This window comes from Phragmites australis, chromosome 19, assembly GCF_958298935.1.
Source record: "Phragmites australis chromosome 19, lpPhrAust1.1, whole genome shotgun sequence".
In the NCBI taxonomy this organism is placed as follows: domain Eukaryota; kingdom Viridiplantae; phylum Streptophyta; class Magnoliopsida; order Poales; family Poaceae; genus Phragmites; species Phragmites australis.
In genome coordinates this window covers 9,436,428-9,453,540 of record NC_084939.1, presented here as the reverse complement: position 1 = coordinate 9,453,540, position 17,113 = coordinate 9,436,428, and the positions used below count along the sequence as shown (strand labels likewise).

At 40.1% G+C, this 17,113-nt stretch overlaps 1 protein-coding gene across 1 annotated transcript; it reads left to right on the top strand.

The window, feature by feature from the left end:
- The first annotated feature begins 653 nt into the window (after window positions 1–653).
- On the top strand, window positions 654–12,769 carry LOC133900091 (protein transport protein SEC24 B-like). Its single transcript, XM_062341207.1, has 24 exons — window positions 654–1,644; window positions 2,240–2,485; window positions 2,596–2,670; window positions 2,743–2,841; window positions 3,855–3,966; window positions 4,372–4,499; window positions 4,758–4,877; window positions 5,939–6,019; window positions 6,501–6,578; window positions 6,700–6,792; window positions 6,961–7,015; window positions 7,605–7,681; window positions 8,128–8,199; window positions 8,303–8,386; window positions 9,180–9,299; window positions 9,386–9,454; window positions 9,881–9,958; window positions 10,832–10,970; window positions 11,144–11,308; window positions 11,390–11,535; window positions 11,618–11,797; window positions 11,962–12,050; window positions 12,124–12,155; window positions 12,244–12,769. Exons 1-24 carry the CDS (start codon window positions 763–765, stop codon window positions 12,348–12,350), a joined length of 3,327 nt encoding a protein of 1,108 aa, XP_062197191.1. The 5' UTR covers window positions 654–762; the 3' UTR covers window positions 12,351–12,769.
- Window positions 12,770–17,113: the final 4,344 nt, after the last annotated feature.

Below are 17,113 nucleotides of genomic sequence, written 5' to 3'. Positions count from 1 at the left end.
ACCTAGATGGGTCAAAACGATTGCTACAAGAAGGCTATTGTTTTTCTTTTCCAGCTATGCCTTACTAGTTCTTTTTATTCATTTTAGACTTCAATGCACCAAGAACACTATGATGAGATACATACCAAATAACTACCAACAATGACAAAGCTTCCCTATGTAGTTTTCTCATTTTTTTTTCGAATGCCCCAATAGATCTGTAGTATCCTCGTGGGTGGTAAGACTATTTTCAATGGTTTTCCTTCAGGACTAAAATCCCTTCATGATAGGATTTTTGTTCCCTTCAGTGTTTCAATATTTAGTCCATGGCCACACCGAGGCCTCGCCCGCGCGTAGCACACACTTGTGCGCCACACAGACAATCCTGCCACCAGGTGTATGACCTGTGTAGGAGCAGCCACCCGCCAGCTCACCCTCGTTGTACACCTCAGCAACTTCCCGTCCCACGTCGTCAGCAGCGTTCCACGACAAAGCTCTCATGACCCTCCACGCCACGCGCCCAATAGGATCCCGCCACGTAATCACGACCTCATTGCTCCGGCCGCACTCCAGTCACAGACCGCCAAAAGAGTAACGCAGGATGACATGTGGGCCTGCCAAACGGAGACCGGGAGCGCACCGGGGTAGGCCATCTGCACGATACGAAACCGAGAGCGGCCACGAAACGTAACACACGAGCACGCGAGGCGCCTTTCCTTCGCTTCGCCTCCCTTCCCGGTTCCCCCCTCGCCACCCAGATCCCGATCGATCTCGCAGCGATCTATGGCGTCCTCCTCGTCGCCGCCGCCGTTCACCGCGCAAAACCCTACCGCGCAGGGCCCAGGACCGGGGCCCGCGGGCGCCCTCCCCGCGGCGCTCTCCAACCTTCAGATCTCCCGCGGCGCGGCCCCGCCTCCCGGCGCGCCGCGTGGGCTCACGCCGCAGACCGCCCCGCCCGCCTTCGCCGCCCGCCCGGCCCCACCGGCAGCCGCTCGCCCCACCTTCCCCGGCAGCCCGCCCGCGCCGCCGTTCGTGCGGGCGCCGACGACGGCGTCCGCCGGGCCGCCCTTCGGCGGTTCGCGTCCCGCTGCGGGGTCGCAGCAGCCGGCGCCTCCGTTTGGTGGGCCCCCGGGGGCGGTGTCCCAGCCGGCACCTCCGTTCGGCGGCCCCCGCGGGACGGTGTCCCAGCCGCCTCCGCCGTTCGGAGGCCCTCCTGCTGCGGCGTCACAGGCGCCGCCGCCGTTCGGAGGCCCTGCTGCTGCGGCGTCGCAGGTGCCTCCGCCGTTCGGCGGTCCCTCGGCTGCAGCATCCCAGGCGCCGCCGTTCGGTGGCCCCCCTGGGTCAGTGTCACAGCCTCCGCCCTTTGGCGGGCCTCCTGCCGTAGGGTCTCAGCCGGCGCCACCGCTGTTTGGTGGGCCGCGGCCAGCGTTCCCCGGACAACCTGCAGCAATGGCGGCATCCTCATCGCAGCCAATGCCACCGAGTTTTGGGGCTCCACAGCAGTCTGCACCACCGTTCGGTGGGCCACCTCAGTTTGGTGCTCCCCGGCCTGGTGGGCAGCTGCCCTTTGCGGCACAATCAGCGCCTGTTTCACAGCAGCCACCATTCATGGCACCTCCCTGGGCTAATGTGCCGGCGTTTGGGCCTCCATCGTGGCAATCTCAGGTGATAAAAACCTTATCTTGAGTTGCTATGTCGGGTTTTGTTGGGAAGATCTAATTTTTGTTAGAGAGGGTGACATTTGGATATGGTAAAAGTTTACTCTTTTTGTGGTGTTTCTAATGTAACGTAGGTGAGAAAACTTTTTACTATTTACCTTCCAGTTATCAACAGACAACAGTTTCAATGGGGTTCTATGAACCTTATGTTGATTGATTGAACCTGTAAACATGTTTATGAAAGTGATTAGCTTCTCTATTAAATTATATTGTAATGGTTTATAATTTGGTCATGTTATGCGTTTGATGGAAGTTCCAACGTTTTGATGTTGCCTATGTTTCTGTAGCTATTATTTTAACGTACTAAACATGTATAAGAATTTGATTTGGAGTCCATGGTTGTTGTGATTAATATAGTTTTACAAGTAATACTCTTATGAGTTTGGTCAGTATACCAGTTTGAGAAAAATTGGAAACCTAATTGATTGTTATGCATATGGTTTCTTAGTGTGCGAGAAGCCAAGAACTGAATCGTTAAACTCTTGTGATAGTTGGAACCATAAAAGTTGCCCTTCTGACATGCTTTATGAAATTAATTGTAGGGAGCTGGGTCTGGTGCTATGCAACCACCTATGAGAATGCCAGGCATCCCTGGTAGCATGCTGCCAAACACACTAGGACAAGGGGTACCACCCCCTGGCACCCCGACAATACCATATTCTCCTCATGCTGGAACCCAGGTCTCAACCCCATCCAAAATCGATCCTAATCAAATTCCCCGGCCAATGTCTGAAGCATCAGTCATCATTTATGAGACCCGTCAAGGTGGCCAAGCAACAGTTCCCCCGGTATGCCTTAGAGCTATAATTTTGTAAATGGTTGTCCATATTCATTCATGTTATGTTGCAGCCAAAAAACTGTTCTTGTCTCTTATATATGATTAACTTGTTGAACACAGGCTGCATCTAGCGAATTTATTGTGAAGGACACTGGGAACTGTAGCCCTCGTTTAATGCGATGCACTGTTAATCAGGTAGCTTTGTTTAATAATTGCATGTAATTTTCTGCTGTATTTATTTCCTGCTGCTAATACATATTCTATCAGATACCTTGTACAGGTGATCTCTTGACAATGTCAGGCATGCCTTTAGCTGTGATGGTTCAACCTTTCTCTCTTCCTCACCCATCTGAGGAACCTATTCAGGTACTTTTTTTGTCACTTCTTGCACCTAGAGAAACTCTGCATTTAGACACATGTTAAGCAAACTTGGCAACTAGTTGACCTATTTGATAGTTACTATAAACTCAATTGTTGATCTTTCACTTTGAAGTGCTATCAGATGAATGAAATCTGCATAAATGCAACTTACAGTACTTAAATTGATGAAATATGTACATAATTGAATCTTTGAAATTAAAATGAACAAATGCCATCTGCAAGAACTTATTCTGGCTCTTGACTTGTACTAAAGGAGTGTGTTTTGCTATGTGCTTCAACATAAAATGTTTTTCTATACTTTGTTGTACATTGCAATCATCAGGAGTCTAAATTGAGTACATCACTTGCAAGAGAGTATTACCACTCTTAGCTTAGGTGATGCCAATCCAAACAGTCAATATTATAGGCTATATGGTTGAACCTATTTCCATATCAGCTGCTTGACTAATCAATAGTTAATTGTCCGATTTGTCCCTTATTTTGGTACATGCACCCAATGTTTAGCAGCTTGGCACAAAGATCAATAAAACTTGGGACTATTGTCTATTACTACTATTGGTCAGCTTTGGTCTTGATCTCATAATTCTAAGCCGGTGCTTTAAATTTGAAGTGCTATAGTAGGTTAACAAATTAGATCATATGTAGTCCACCGTATAAACACACTGATGTATGCAGTTTTACAAACATACTCAACCTATAGAAAAAAAAGAGAAAACTATAAAATTATTCCTGATCATGATGGTCATTTGATCTTCCTGTTGATGTATAGAAGTGTTTGATTGCACTCTTCTGGGTTAGGTAGTCTGCAGGCTAGTTGCTGGTTTCTTTTAAGGTTAATTGAACTTGTAATCTTATTTCTAGGAGCTGTAATGGTTTATTAACAACATACTCCAGCAGTTCCATTAATGTAAACTTTGCTGTAATTTAGTCAGTAATCCGCGGGATACATTTCTTTTTGTTGCTAGTTTGAAGCTTAACTCATTGCCTCATATTTTTAGCTTGTGGACTTTGGAGAGATTGGACCCATTCGGTGTTCTCGTTGCAAAGCATACATAAATCCCTTCATGAGATTTGTTGATCAAGGGCGGCATTTCATCTGTAATTTATGCGGTAAGGGCTTATGATGCATTGATTTCAGTATTATTTATAATTCATTAGTTTTCTGCGTCAAAGCTTATTACGTGGTAGCTACCACTTACTGCATTTAGTTTATTTTTTTGTTACCTGCCTCTGCTCTTGAAAAGACTGAAATATTTGACATTCCATGAACTTGCCTGTATGAGATTCTCACTGTATCATTCTAAGATTGCCCGGTGTGTTTTGCTCTAGTGAAAGGCGTTCTAATCTGTATCTAACTATCTTAAAAGCTTGTCTTTTGAGTATATACTTATACAGCATCAGTGTTACCTTTTTTGTTTTGCTTTTTTTACTTTATCCATTTTGTCAACAAGCATCTTTTTAGTTTGTCTAGCATGTCACATATTAAATTCAATGTATAATGCACCAACTCTGCAGGATTCAGCAATGATACTCCTAGGGAGTACATGTGCAACTTAGGGCCTGATGGTAGGCGACGTGATGCTGATGACAGGCCTGAGTTATGTAGAGGAACAGTTGAATTTGTTGCTACAAAGGAGTTTCTGGTTTGTGCTTATCTAATCCGTGAACTCCTTGTAATATCAGCATTGTAGTGTATTTTCTTCATGCTACAATCTTATTTATGTTTTTTAATGCTGCCATTCAGTCCACTTAAAACAGGCAAATTTATGAAATTTGGATTTGTAGGCTTTTTGAGAAAATGTGTTTCATCAGCCCACTGTCCTGCTGTTGTATTCTAGTTTTTTGTTCGCTTTGCCCTTTGGATATGCCATTAATTAAAACTCATCATAATAAATTTTCAGGTTCGTGATCCAATGCCTGCTGTATATTTCTTCCTTATTGATGTCTCCATGAATGCTATACAAACTGGTGCAACTGCTGCAGCTTGCAGTGCTATTTCCCAGGCTATTTCAGATCTGCCGGTAAGTTCGGTTTAATGGACTCTGTTAGTCTGTTTGAACCACAGATATACACCACACAACCCGGGTATTGACTATCAGGGGGTTTATAAATCACTACTATGACAATCTAGCTGCCATCAGTGACAAATTGAGCTACTATCATAGTGACAAATTGAATTTCAGCCCTAGCTACTATAAGAAATTTCTGCCCTCGTGTTAGGGTAAACATCCACCGGGAGGATAGCCAGGTGACGTCGGCTGCAAGGGGAGGGATTAGACCATAGATTGGGGTGACAGAATATTAGGGGAGACTGGATTAATTCTTCTTTGTTTGATTACAAAAGGTGGCAGCCGTGTGCCTTATATAGGCATACAAAGACTTTATTCAAATCTAATTCTAACTTATCTCTAACTCTTATCTGATTTAAACCAACCGATATCTAATCTTATCTCTAATTGAATCTGATTCATACTAACAAACCGAATAGATAAATCCTAATTCGAAGTCCTAATGCCAACGCGGTTACTGTTCAAGAGAGTGAACAGTAATCCCGCGCGTGTGAATAGTAACCCCACACATAACACCTCGTAGTTTCTTATATGATTTCATGTATAAAATAACTTTTATATTGCCTGAATGAATAGTGTAGCTTTTATGAAATCATATCATTCAGTAATTGCTTTAATTCTGACTATTTATTGTTTAATCAGTTTTGAGTATTGTTAGATAGGTTTATGGTGCTACTTTTGGTTCAGTTATCTTAATTTTATATGTTGTTACCCTGGGAGCTGTTGAGTATCTAGTTGACTGTTGACGGCTCCATAGTGGGCAATGACTCTTACATTGAGTGAAAATCATTTTGTTGTGGCATGAATTAAGTAAAAGCATATCAGGAGGTCATATATCTGTAAATCTATATTGACTTAAGTATAACATAATTGTTCAAAGACCAAAACATTTGATCACAGACGTCCCTTAGTGGCAATAATTTTTTTTTTATAACTTGATGGATTAATTTTCTTTACATAGTTTAAGGCATTAATTTGATTTGCAACGTTGTCTTTTTTTCTGTCTTATGTAGGAAGGTCCTCGGACAATGGTTGGAATTGCCACATTTGATTCTGCTATTCACTTCTACAGCCTTAAACGTGCTCAGCAGCAGGTATACCACACCTCTGCTTCAGGACTTATGTTCTGTTTGGCATTGCAGTTGCTTTTAAAAGCATATTTCTTTTTCTAGTTTTGGATGTACCAGTTAGTTAGAAGCATCTTTTTTGGATCCATAACAGCAGATCTGAATGGAAAGTTAATATTCGCATACCTAACGATATTCCACAGCGCAGTGCAGCAGGGCACGAAACCACTTTATCACATTCTAACCCTTAAATAGTGGGATGTTAAATTTTCTCCAAGTTTTCCTTTTTACCTTTGGGTAATGAAACTCTTGAATTTGTCGGTAAGTTTGGAATTGTGTACATTTTTTGATGTTTCAAGTGACTGTGTATATATATGTAGAAACATACAGTGTATAATAATTTTCCTTGTCTTTTATGTCATCTCTTATCTCCTTTTTTAATACAGTTTGCTTTTGAATCTTAGATATATGAATTGTCTATGACTATGTAACCTTCTTTCCCTTGCAGCCATTGATGCTTATTGTTCCTGATGTTCAAGACGTATATACACCTCTTCAAACGGATCTTATCCTCCCAGTTTCTGAGGTTTGTATATGAGCAGATGAAATTTGGTAGTATTATAATTTAATTTTTTCATAAAGATTAAAAATAAACCTTTTGTGGTTGAAAACATTTTTATCTTTCCTACTTTTATCTGTGATTTTAGTGCCGGGAGAATCTGGAGCAATTGCTGGAAAGCATCCCGAACATGTTTGAGAATAATAAGGTTGCTGATTCTGCTTTTGGCGCAGCTATGAAGGTACTAGTTTTACCTTTTATGGGTTATAGTTCTGTTTCCAGTTGGGAGGTCTTGTTGAGCTATGGACCAAATTCATCATTTTAATGTAAACTAACTTTCTTGTTTTCAGATTTTTGTACTCTCATAGTTGGTAGGATGAATTTGCTCTTATTGTTCTATTTTCTGCAGGCTGGCTTCCTGGCAATGAAATCTACTGGCGGAAAACTTCTTGTTTTCCAATCAGGTATACTTCGTAGACTAATCAGAGATAAGACAATTTCAAGATGTATTTATGCCGACTATGTTATGTTATTCTTTAGTTTACTTGGGTACATATGTTTTAGATGCATGCTGGCTTAATTGGTGAGCTTTATTTTCATTTGGTTGTAATTTGATTATCTATATCTTTTGTAACGAGTGAACATATTTGCATTCTGGTTTAGGAAATTTTGCCTGTTAAGTACCAGTCTGGAATGGCAGTGCTATGTGAATGACCTAATGCTGTACACCGGCCACATAAGTTGTTTATATGGTCTAAATAAGCCAAATAACATTTTACATAGTTGTTAAGTCAGCTTATGAAGTTTGTCCTTCTAAAATAGTTGCACTGATAGTTTGTTGTGGCTTTCCGTTACCTAATTTTGCAAAATTGTACTCAGTGCCCTGAAAAGGGCTTGCGTCTGCGTTTTTGCCTGTTATGTATTAGCCTTTTGTTTTAGTTGCTGTTAATTTACCCAAAAATACTTTTTATGAGATTGTGCAGTTTTTTTTGTGTCTCAAACTTAAAGACGACCTTTTATTTATTTATTTTTAACAATGTGCATTGCTGGCAGTGCTGCCATCACTTGGGGTTGGTTCTTTATCTGCTAGGGAAGCTGAAGGTAGAGCAAATATTACAACTGGTGATAAGGTATATGTTTATGTTGTTTCATAAACTTATTTTGCCTTCACTTACATAATAGTACAAATACGATCTGCTTCCATATATTTGTTGCATCAAGAGCACATGTGCACCAGCGGTCCTTAAACTTGTCCCATGGTGTCATCGAGATCCCTATACTCTTAAATTTCAAATTTGGGTCCCTAAACTTGGTGTTACACAAGATCCAAACCTTCCTAATTAGCATGTACCTGCTCATGTGGCACGCTATTGGTTGGATCTGGAGCACATGTTCATGCTGATTAGGGTGAATGGACCTTGAGTGACACACTTAGCAAGTCTAGGGACCTAAATATGCATTATAAGAGTTTAGGTACCTAGATGACATCACCGGACAAGTTTAAGGACTGCCAGTGTATTCTACTCTATTGGAAATGTCTCAGTTAACACTGTAATAATTTTTGTGTGATTCTCAGGAAGCCCATAAACTTCTGCAACCTGTTGACAGTACTCTCAAGACAATGGCACTAGAATTTGCTGAATATCAGGCATGATATCTTCTTTGCTTAAGTTTTTTGTTTCTCTTGGTTAGCAATTGACATGTTGTGACGACATGCTGTTTTATTGAATTATTTCTTCCCCTCTTTTCAGGTCTGTGTGGATGTATTCTTGACCACCCAATCCTATGTTGATATTGCTTCGATATCTGTTGTGCCCCATACTACAGGTGGCCGGGTATGCTTTCTCCCTAATGCTTGTAAACAATGTTGAGCATTAGTAGTTTCTGAAGAGACCATTGCTAGAATTGGGCCTTACCATGCATGTATCTTTTCATTTAGTAATAGTGAAGTATATCGTACTCATAGAAAGTGTGAACATAATTATGACTTTACAATCGGAGCTATAGTCCTTTGATCTAAGTTTCATTCACCATTGAATGATTATGTTGGTTTCTTAATTTTGAGGTGCTTGAGACGGTTAGGGCATGTTTGGTTCTTTTCCTCAAGGGAGGGGCACTTGTCTACCAGGCAAACTAGCCCACAGGGAATCTCGCCATGCAGAGGGAGGCATCTTGTCTTGCCTGAATAGCTTACAACTGAAATACGCTTTGAGAACTAGCAAATGATTTCCAAAATATTTGAGGGAAAGACATTTGTTCCAAAGACAAATGTTGTGGAAAAAATATTGTTATACCTGGGACATAGGAAAAGACAAGTGAACCTTTTCCATTTTTCTTTGTCCCAAAACAATTTCACATATAACCGTGAAACTTTGAGAGGTACTTGGGAGCATAATATTTTCTGCATGCGAGATTTTTTTCGTTCCAGAAACAGTATAATTGGTTCCTGTAAGAGCGGAAAATCCTGATTCATTTGCTAAAACAGTGTATTCCTCTAATATCTAAGGGGCTTGCATCTTTAGTTCTGTCCCATCTTTTTTTACATCTCAGCTCTGTACCCTTGTTAAGCACAATTTTTTATTGTGATTATTTCTGATAGAATCTTCTAAAGATCTTTTTTCTTTGCAGGTCTACTACTATTATCCGTTTTCGGCTCTTTCAGATCCAGCCAAGCTCTTCAATGATCTCAGATGGAATATCAGTAGACCTCAGGGTTTTGAGGCTGTTATGCGTGTCAGGTGCAGTCAGGTGGGCTTCATGTCAGATCATTTTGTTTCAGCGCTTTATGTTAGAGTTTGATTGTGACTTATTTCTTTCTCTCAACTTGCCATCAGGGCCTTCAAGTTCAGGACTATTTTGGCAATTTCTGCAAACGTGTTCCTACTGACATTGATCTTCCAGCGGTCAGTAAATAATACTGGTGCACAGTAAAATTGGTTTAGATTATCATCATTAACTGCAATATGAAGCTTTGATTATATAATTGGATGTTGATATTAATTTGCTTTGATAAAGAATAGCAAGACATATGTTGGTACTGCTACTGAACTTACGTACCTCAAACCTTATATTATCATGTTCTTGTTGTAGCTCTTTTGGTTGCACATTACGTTCTTGCTGAAAAAACAGGCCATACTAGAAACTAACAGAGGGCTTAAATTTCTTTGGCGTTATGTTTAGATAATATACATGAAAATCATGTTGCCTTGCATCTGAAGCTTACACTGTTATATTACTGTTATTACCATACATCATTCTCTTATTCAGTCCTATGTTCTGTTTTATAGTTCCCTCCTTTCTCTATTCTAAAAGAGATTCTTGTGGTGCAGATTGATTCTGATAAAACTGTAATGGTCACGTTTAAGCATGATGACAAGTTACAAGAAAATTTGGAATGTGGCTTCCAGGTAATGATGAGATGGAATGGATTTTTCTTTATACTTTTCCTTGGCTGATGGTCTATTTTTGTTCCGAATAATTCTTGCATGATAAATGTGTTATGCAATTCAAGTCCTCTCAGTAATGATTAGTGAAGTATGACAGTAGCAGCACAGATAGTTGAGAATGCTCTGTCAGGAGAAATGCTCAGCAAAATATCGGCTTGAAGTAGTGGATATAATAAATGAGTAGCAAGTATTCCATGTGTATTAGTACTTGCATAGCATTTTTTTGCTAGGGTTTGGTAAACTGGTATGAGGGTATTGCTTATTTGCACTTGCCAGTATTGGTCCCGGCTACTTTCTAGCTTAGTTATGAGAATCAGATTGGCCACTTGCCCGAAAATGCTGGACCGAGAAACCTAGGCTGTGTTGTTATCTTCTTAAGACTGATGCAATTGACCCAGGAAAACCATCTACCTGCCCAGACAGTCACTACTAACTAGTGTGTCAAAAAGATTTGTTTTTTTGATGCATAATGATTTTAAGTATTGAATAATTCCCTTAAAATATTCTATTAATCCCAAAAAAAAAATTGTAGAAAATCCGGACCCTTTCTCAAGAAAGTTAAAGGATTTTTAATATCTATCATTAATGACATTTTATGCCTGGTTTTTGACATACTGATATGAGTTCTCAAACTGAGTACTTTTACTTGCCTTCAAGACTAGCACTTGCCCCATTTAGTTCATGTTTGTGCTAATGATATATTGATATGAGTCATAGCATGAGTATTGATTTTATGTTGGATTAAGTGCTAAATGGTTACTTTTCTTAATATGTAATCACACATGTTGCCTCATTAGAAAAATGTTCTTGACATTCTGTTCCTGGTACTTTTAGTGTGCGCTTCTCTACACCACTGTATATGGGCAAAGAAGGATCCGAGTTATAAACCTCTCACTTTCATGCACAAGTATGCTTAGCAACCTTTTTCGATATGCTGATCTGGAGACACAATTTGCATGCTTCCTGAAACAAGGTAAAACAGTGATGACCCTTTTCACATGACTGTGTTTACTTTTTTTGGCTTCATAATTATTCAGCTTATTGAGAAAACATTGTGAGCAAAATTACCTTGAATGAAACCATTTTGTTTAATTCTCATCACCCATGAAATATTCTGGAAAAGACTGACATTGTTGTACCATGCAGCTTCTAATGGCATCCCGACATCTCCACTACCCCGTATACGGGAGGAAGCAACAAATACATGTATAAATATTCTGCAATCCTACCGGAAGCATTGTGCGTCTGTAAGCTCATCTGGACAGTTGATTCTCCCAGAGGCTCTAAAACTGCTGCCCTTATATACTTTAGGTATGATTACGCTGATGAGTGTTTTACTTTGTTTCTTTCATGTGCATTGACTCCTCTTAACATCTTCACTTTCTTTTTCAGCATTGGTCAAAAGTATAGGGTTGAGAAACGATGGGCGATTGGATGATCGTTCCTATTGGATGTCTCTTGTCTCCTCAATTTCTGTAGTACTAGCAGTTCCGTTGGTGTTTCCTAGATTGATTCCTATCCATGATCTTACATCAAGGGTAAAAGTTGCCACATTAATTAAAGCAATCATGAATTTTTTGAGAGGGATAAGTTATCTAAATTGTTGCACACTATTTTTAGGCTGATGATGATTCCCTTATACCCAGTCCCCTGATGCTCAATAGTGAAAATGTACTAGAGGATGGGGTCTACTTGTTGGAAAATGGAGAGGATGGTCTAATTTATGTAGGAAATATGGTAAATCCGGTCACCCTGGAACAAATATTCGGTGTCTCTTCTTTGGCTGCATTACCAATCCAGGCAAGTCTGTTTATGGTATCTCTTTCAATCTTTGAAGCTATTAGATTTGTTCCAGCTTTTGCACTATAACATAACCAAACTGACTACTGATCTCTCTGGAAGTTTAGGGTATGCCGCACCTTACTTTATTGTCCTAGTGGACCTAACAATTCAATTGCTTGCAGTTGGTATTGGAGCAATTTGACAACGAACTCTCGAGGAAGGTTAATGAAGTTGTAAATGAAATAAGACGCCAGAGATGCTCTTACTTGAGGTAAGTAAAGCACTTCCTGGTTTCCTCAAACAGTTCCGTTATTGGATACTGATGCATTGCTATTGCCTTGCAGATTAAGACTTTGCAGAAGGGGCGAACCATCTGGTTAGTCTTCTGAACCACTTAGAAGTTTGGCTGTTATTAACCTTGAAATGTTACCTTTTAACTAAGTAAATATTTGATTCACCTGCAGGCGATTTCTTCCGCTCATTTTTGATAGAGGACAAGGCGCCTGCCGGCTTTTCCTACGTTGAGTTCCTCGTGCACGTGCACAGGCAAATCCAAAGCAAGATGACGTGATGTGCCGGATCCTAGTTGTACTATTTTGGTTAGTAGGCGGCTTGTAGCCTGTAGGTACCAAAAAAGAGTTTGATTTCCGCATAAGGATACAACAAAGAAGCGGACCATGGTGACTCCAGACTACTGGGTGAGGCATCAAGTTTGCCCGGAGGATAGAATGGCAGGAATTGGGGCCTGCAATGTTTACAGCACTGTTTTTTGGAGTGGGTAGTATATGTTGTATACAGAAATGAGGTGTGAAGGAGTGTTAAGGGATCTATTTTTTCGTGTTTTCTTTAGCATTGTGTATTCCTTATTTATCTCTTGTGCAAAGGGGATGTGTTGTGTTTGAAGGAAATATTATAGAGGTTTAGCTATAAACTGTCCTAGCTAATAGTACGAATCAAATATATAATTTCGTAGTTTCTATTTGAACGGTCGATGCTGTTGATTGGTGTTAGGGGTGGTAATGGGTTAGGTCTGGTCTGGGTGGAGTAAAATCATGTTCGATCTGCAATCCATTAGCTTTAGACTGACTTGAACCCGAAAGTGTAAACTGGCGGGAAGTGGCACCTGAATCCACACCCGTCGGATTTGTGTTGGGTTGTGGGTGCTCGTCGAGCTAGGCGTTGTTCTCAATCGGCTAGTCCCCACCTCGACTAGCTCAGGTTCAGGTTTGACAGGGTGGTGGCGATTGAGGTGGACGGGGTTGGGGCAGGGTGGCAGTCGAGGTGGAGGTGTTGGGTAGGACGGTGAAGGTAGCTTGGATTAGGATCGGAAAGAGGACTCGAGGAGGACCGGAACTCCGAAAGAGGAAGGGTGAGGCTGGGTCATTGGGTCGGATGGGCTAAGTGGAGAATTGGAGATTGAAAGCGTTCACGAGCATCCGACCTAACCCTTAAGGCAAATTTAGAAACTCGAACTTGATCCGACCCAATTTGGGTAGCTGACCCGATGAACTCGTGGACGAAAAAGGAACCTGAACCCATCGAACCTAAACCCATAGGTACTCGAATCTGCATGTTCAATTGCCACCCTTGATTGGTGTTTTGCTAGTTGGTGCTACTGATTGGTGTTCTGTCGTGCAACGATGGATCGCACGTTGCTTAATATGCTTGACTGCCTTGGAGACGGTCTGTGTAATATGTGAATAGGCATCAGTATGATCCAAAAAATGCATCACGACCGTCCAGGTTTTGTAACCAAAATGTTATTCGAGGATCCCAGCCATTACGGTCCTCAATGGCTCTACACGGCCTGACCTGGGAAGGCCTTAGAGGGGGCCATATAAATAAAGAGGTGGATAAAAAAGTTAATCAAGCCAAGCTAATACAAGGTTCTATCCCAGGCTTGTATGGGCATTTAGAGGTGTTTAATATGATTAAGCTAGCTAATTCATTAGCATTAGATCCTTATATAGGGCAAGAATTGGAGAGTCCTAAAGGCTCGAGTAGGTTTGTGAGAGCGACAGTCACTTATAATCAGTTAGAGTTGTGCTTAAAGATTTTACGATCAGCTTTACCAAAAACTTGTAATCTTGTCATGCTTGTTTCAACGTCGTTATTTGGGTACTTCTACGAGATTCATTTAGATTGTTCTTAATACAGTGCACGCTCATGCCGTATTCGCAATATCATATTCAAATCCAAGGACTGCTGTGCATAATTATAGATCAGAGTATAACAAAGTGGCATCAGAGCCAGAGCCGAATCGATCTGATTCTATGAGAAGGCCGGCAAAGAGTTACGAGAACAAAAGCAAACAATGTCAGCCATATGGAATCAAGTAGAGAAATTTGATGGCAAAGAGAATTTCAGCATGCGACAATATCAGATCTAGAAACAAGAGTTATATAATCCTATCAACTCATTGTTTGATTTCAAATTGACACAGTTTCTTTTTCAACAATTCTCAGCTACTAAAGAAGGGGATGGTTGACCACAACCAAAAGCCTCTGCATCTAATTGACCCTCGACACCGTTCCTATTTGTATTGTCCTCATAAGTTTTTGATCCAAAAGAGTTGTACAACATAGGTTTTCTGCGCATTTCTGGAAGCAGCGTAGAACTACTGATGTAGTCGTTGCCAAACAATCATGTACACTTTTGTTCAATGTAACTTTTGTATGAGGGAGGAAGCAACCAGAAGTATCTGGCATATTATGTGTGCTATTTTATTAACACAATTCGATGTTGTTATCTTAGAAATGATCAATTGTACTTCGATTTTGAAATGCATGCCAATGTACTCAAGTTTGTTTTAAGACTACAACAATGACGGAGGCAGATATACATGCACATGGGTATATGAGTGCCCTTCACCCAAGAAAACTCCTCCAAGTACCAAGAAAAGATCCGCAACCTCACGAAACGCAAGCATGCCCATTTGTGTGAAGGACGGAGTGGAACTCCCACATCTCTATTCTCCACCGGCTGGCTGGATAAGTCATTCCTCCAAAGGTATGTTCTCTTCCTTTCTGGGAAATGGAAATGTGTGGTTTTACCTACACCTCGGTGCTTCCTTTTAAAATTGGGAGGATTTCTCAAGCAAGCAATGTAAGGGCATGGTAGTCCCAAGAGAAAAGGCATTCCTCATCAACTAAAGTCACCCGGATAAACCACCGGCTGAGCTTGGAAGATAAAAAAACACCTCAGCGATTCTTTTTAAACATTGGAAGGATTATTTGGTACATAGTTTTTTTACGGGATAGTAAGGGAGGTACCTACTGATTTTTTTTTCAATTAAGAATGAAAGAGTATATACAACAATGATACAAACCCAAAAAGAAAAGACCAGAGAAATCATGAGAAACTAGTCAGCCAATTCTCTATAAGTACTTTGATAGATTTTGCCATAGGAATAGCTAGGGAAAATTCAATTTTTTTTACATTGTCAGTACAAATATCAAAATTGAAGTACTTCTATATCCAAAAAATTTCAAATATTAAAAATAAATGTCAAATTGAAAAATATGGAGAAAATATAAGAAAGTAAAAGATATTTCAAAGGCACATGGCTATATGTAAACGGGCCAAGTGAAGTAGCAAACCCATTTTGGGTGGAAAATTGCCATAGTGAACCAAACACATCCTCTAAATCCACTTTCATCATTGATTAACTAATGTCTATGTGTGGGGTTGAATTTTTTTTATTAGTTCTCTTAGGCAAGTGATAAATAAATACTCATTCAATTGTCAAACATTGGCAATTTTGCATAATTGAAACTTACCTCATAGGATGTCACACCAAGATTTTGGTGCAAAAGATCCTATAGGTTTTGGTAGTGTGGTGAAACATCACATTTTAGTTCTTTGTTCAGAAAAAAATTGAATTTGTCTATCCATGCATGGACAGTGATGCTTCTTGGGTTTTTGCTCTCACACCCATGCTCATGTCAACTCAAGTTTGGTAATGAAGTTCATTAAAAATTTCATATTTGAATTAGAATCTTATCAGTTGAAAGTTTAAGTTTCCTAAAAAAATATGAAAGAATGCAAATTGAAGTTTTTTTTGTTTGTAAATTTTAGCATGTATCAAAAGTTTCTATAACCGGTTTGAATTTTTTTGATGCAGAGCTCATCTTATATGAAAGGTCTCAAATCCAAGTTGAAAGTCCTTATGGATGCCGAACAACATGAAGTGGTTTATGCATAAGCATGACTAAACATTTTCTTTACCATGTTAATTCTTTCATGCACATACAATATTACAGAAAAGGTCATCACTACCGGTTCAAAATTGATATCACTATCGGTTTTTGAACTGACAGTGAATTAGCGGCAGTGGTAATCAATGATTATTACTGCCAGCTTATGAACTGACATCGATAATCCTTCCATATGTGTAAAAATACTCTACCGCGAACTCTTCAACATAATGATCTATATCTCAAACTTAAGACAGAAGCTCCCATACCAAAATATTCGTGGTAGAGTATTTTATATCTAAATCTATAAATAGAAACGGATGTTGCGAAACTGCTGTACCAAGAGCTCTTTTGATGTTTCAAGTCAAAGAGCTCCTGATATGGTAGTCTTGCACCATCCGTTATACATCTTGCGCTAGACGAGTGACCATACTATCCGAGTGACAATAGTAAGTCTAAATAAATGGCAAAAGCACAACCTTTAACACTCAAACTTAGTTTGAATCGAATGTGCTTTTTGCAATTCGTTTAGATCTACCTATTGCCACAATCATCTTCACACAACATTTGCGCGCGCAGTGGAGACGAGGAGAGGAGATGAGGAGACATGGAGAGGAGATGAGGAGACGGGGAATGTGAGAATTGTCTAAATTGTATTCAAATTAATCAAATCGGCAATTCATCCAATAAGATGAGAGCTAGTATATATCCATATCTTAACGTGCCATATGCTAACCCACATCTCAAAGCCACAATTACAAATGCAAATGATTAAAGAGAATGCAATTCCGATAGTCCCGGTATGTGTTTATACCCAAGATCTGAACACACACTTATACAACAAGCCTTATCACGTCAAGACATAATAAAGAGCAAGTAGATTAAACATATTATAAGTTTTTAATATGATTACAAGTTTCACAATTTCAATGTACTACTTGCTGAAATTTAAAAGATGAGAGCTAATTAACAAGTTCGAGCTCTCAACATACAACAATTTAAATGCTAGGCTAAGCAAAATACATCAAGTTTATAACCTATCACATGAGCATTACTACGTAGCAGAAATATCGACTAAAAACAGCAAAAGAGGTGGCGCCATTTGCCCTAAGGTACCACCGGAACACCCCGAGTACTA

Bases quoted from the DNA above. Each gene is read 5' to 3' on its own strand.
- LOC133900091 (XM_062341207.1), top strand. From the start codon at position 763: ATGGCGTCCTCCTCGTCGCCGCCGCCGTTCACCGCGCAAAACCCTACC. The intron at 9,300-9,385 runs GTGGGCTTCATG...ACTTGCCATCAG, and splicing joins TGCGTGTCAGGTGCAGTCAG to GGCCTTCAAGTTCAGGACTA. The intron at 10,971-11,143 runs GTAAAACAGTGA...TGTACCATGCAG, and splicing joins TGCATGCTTCCTGAAACAAG to CTTCTAATGGCATCCCGACA.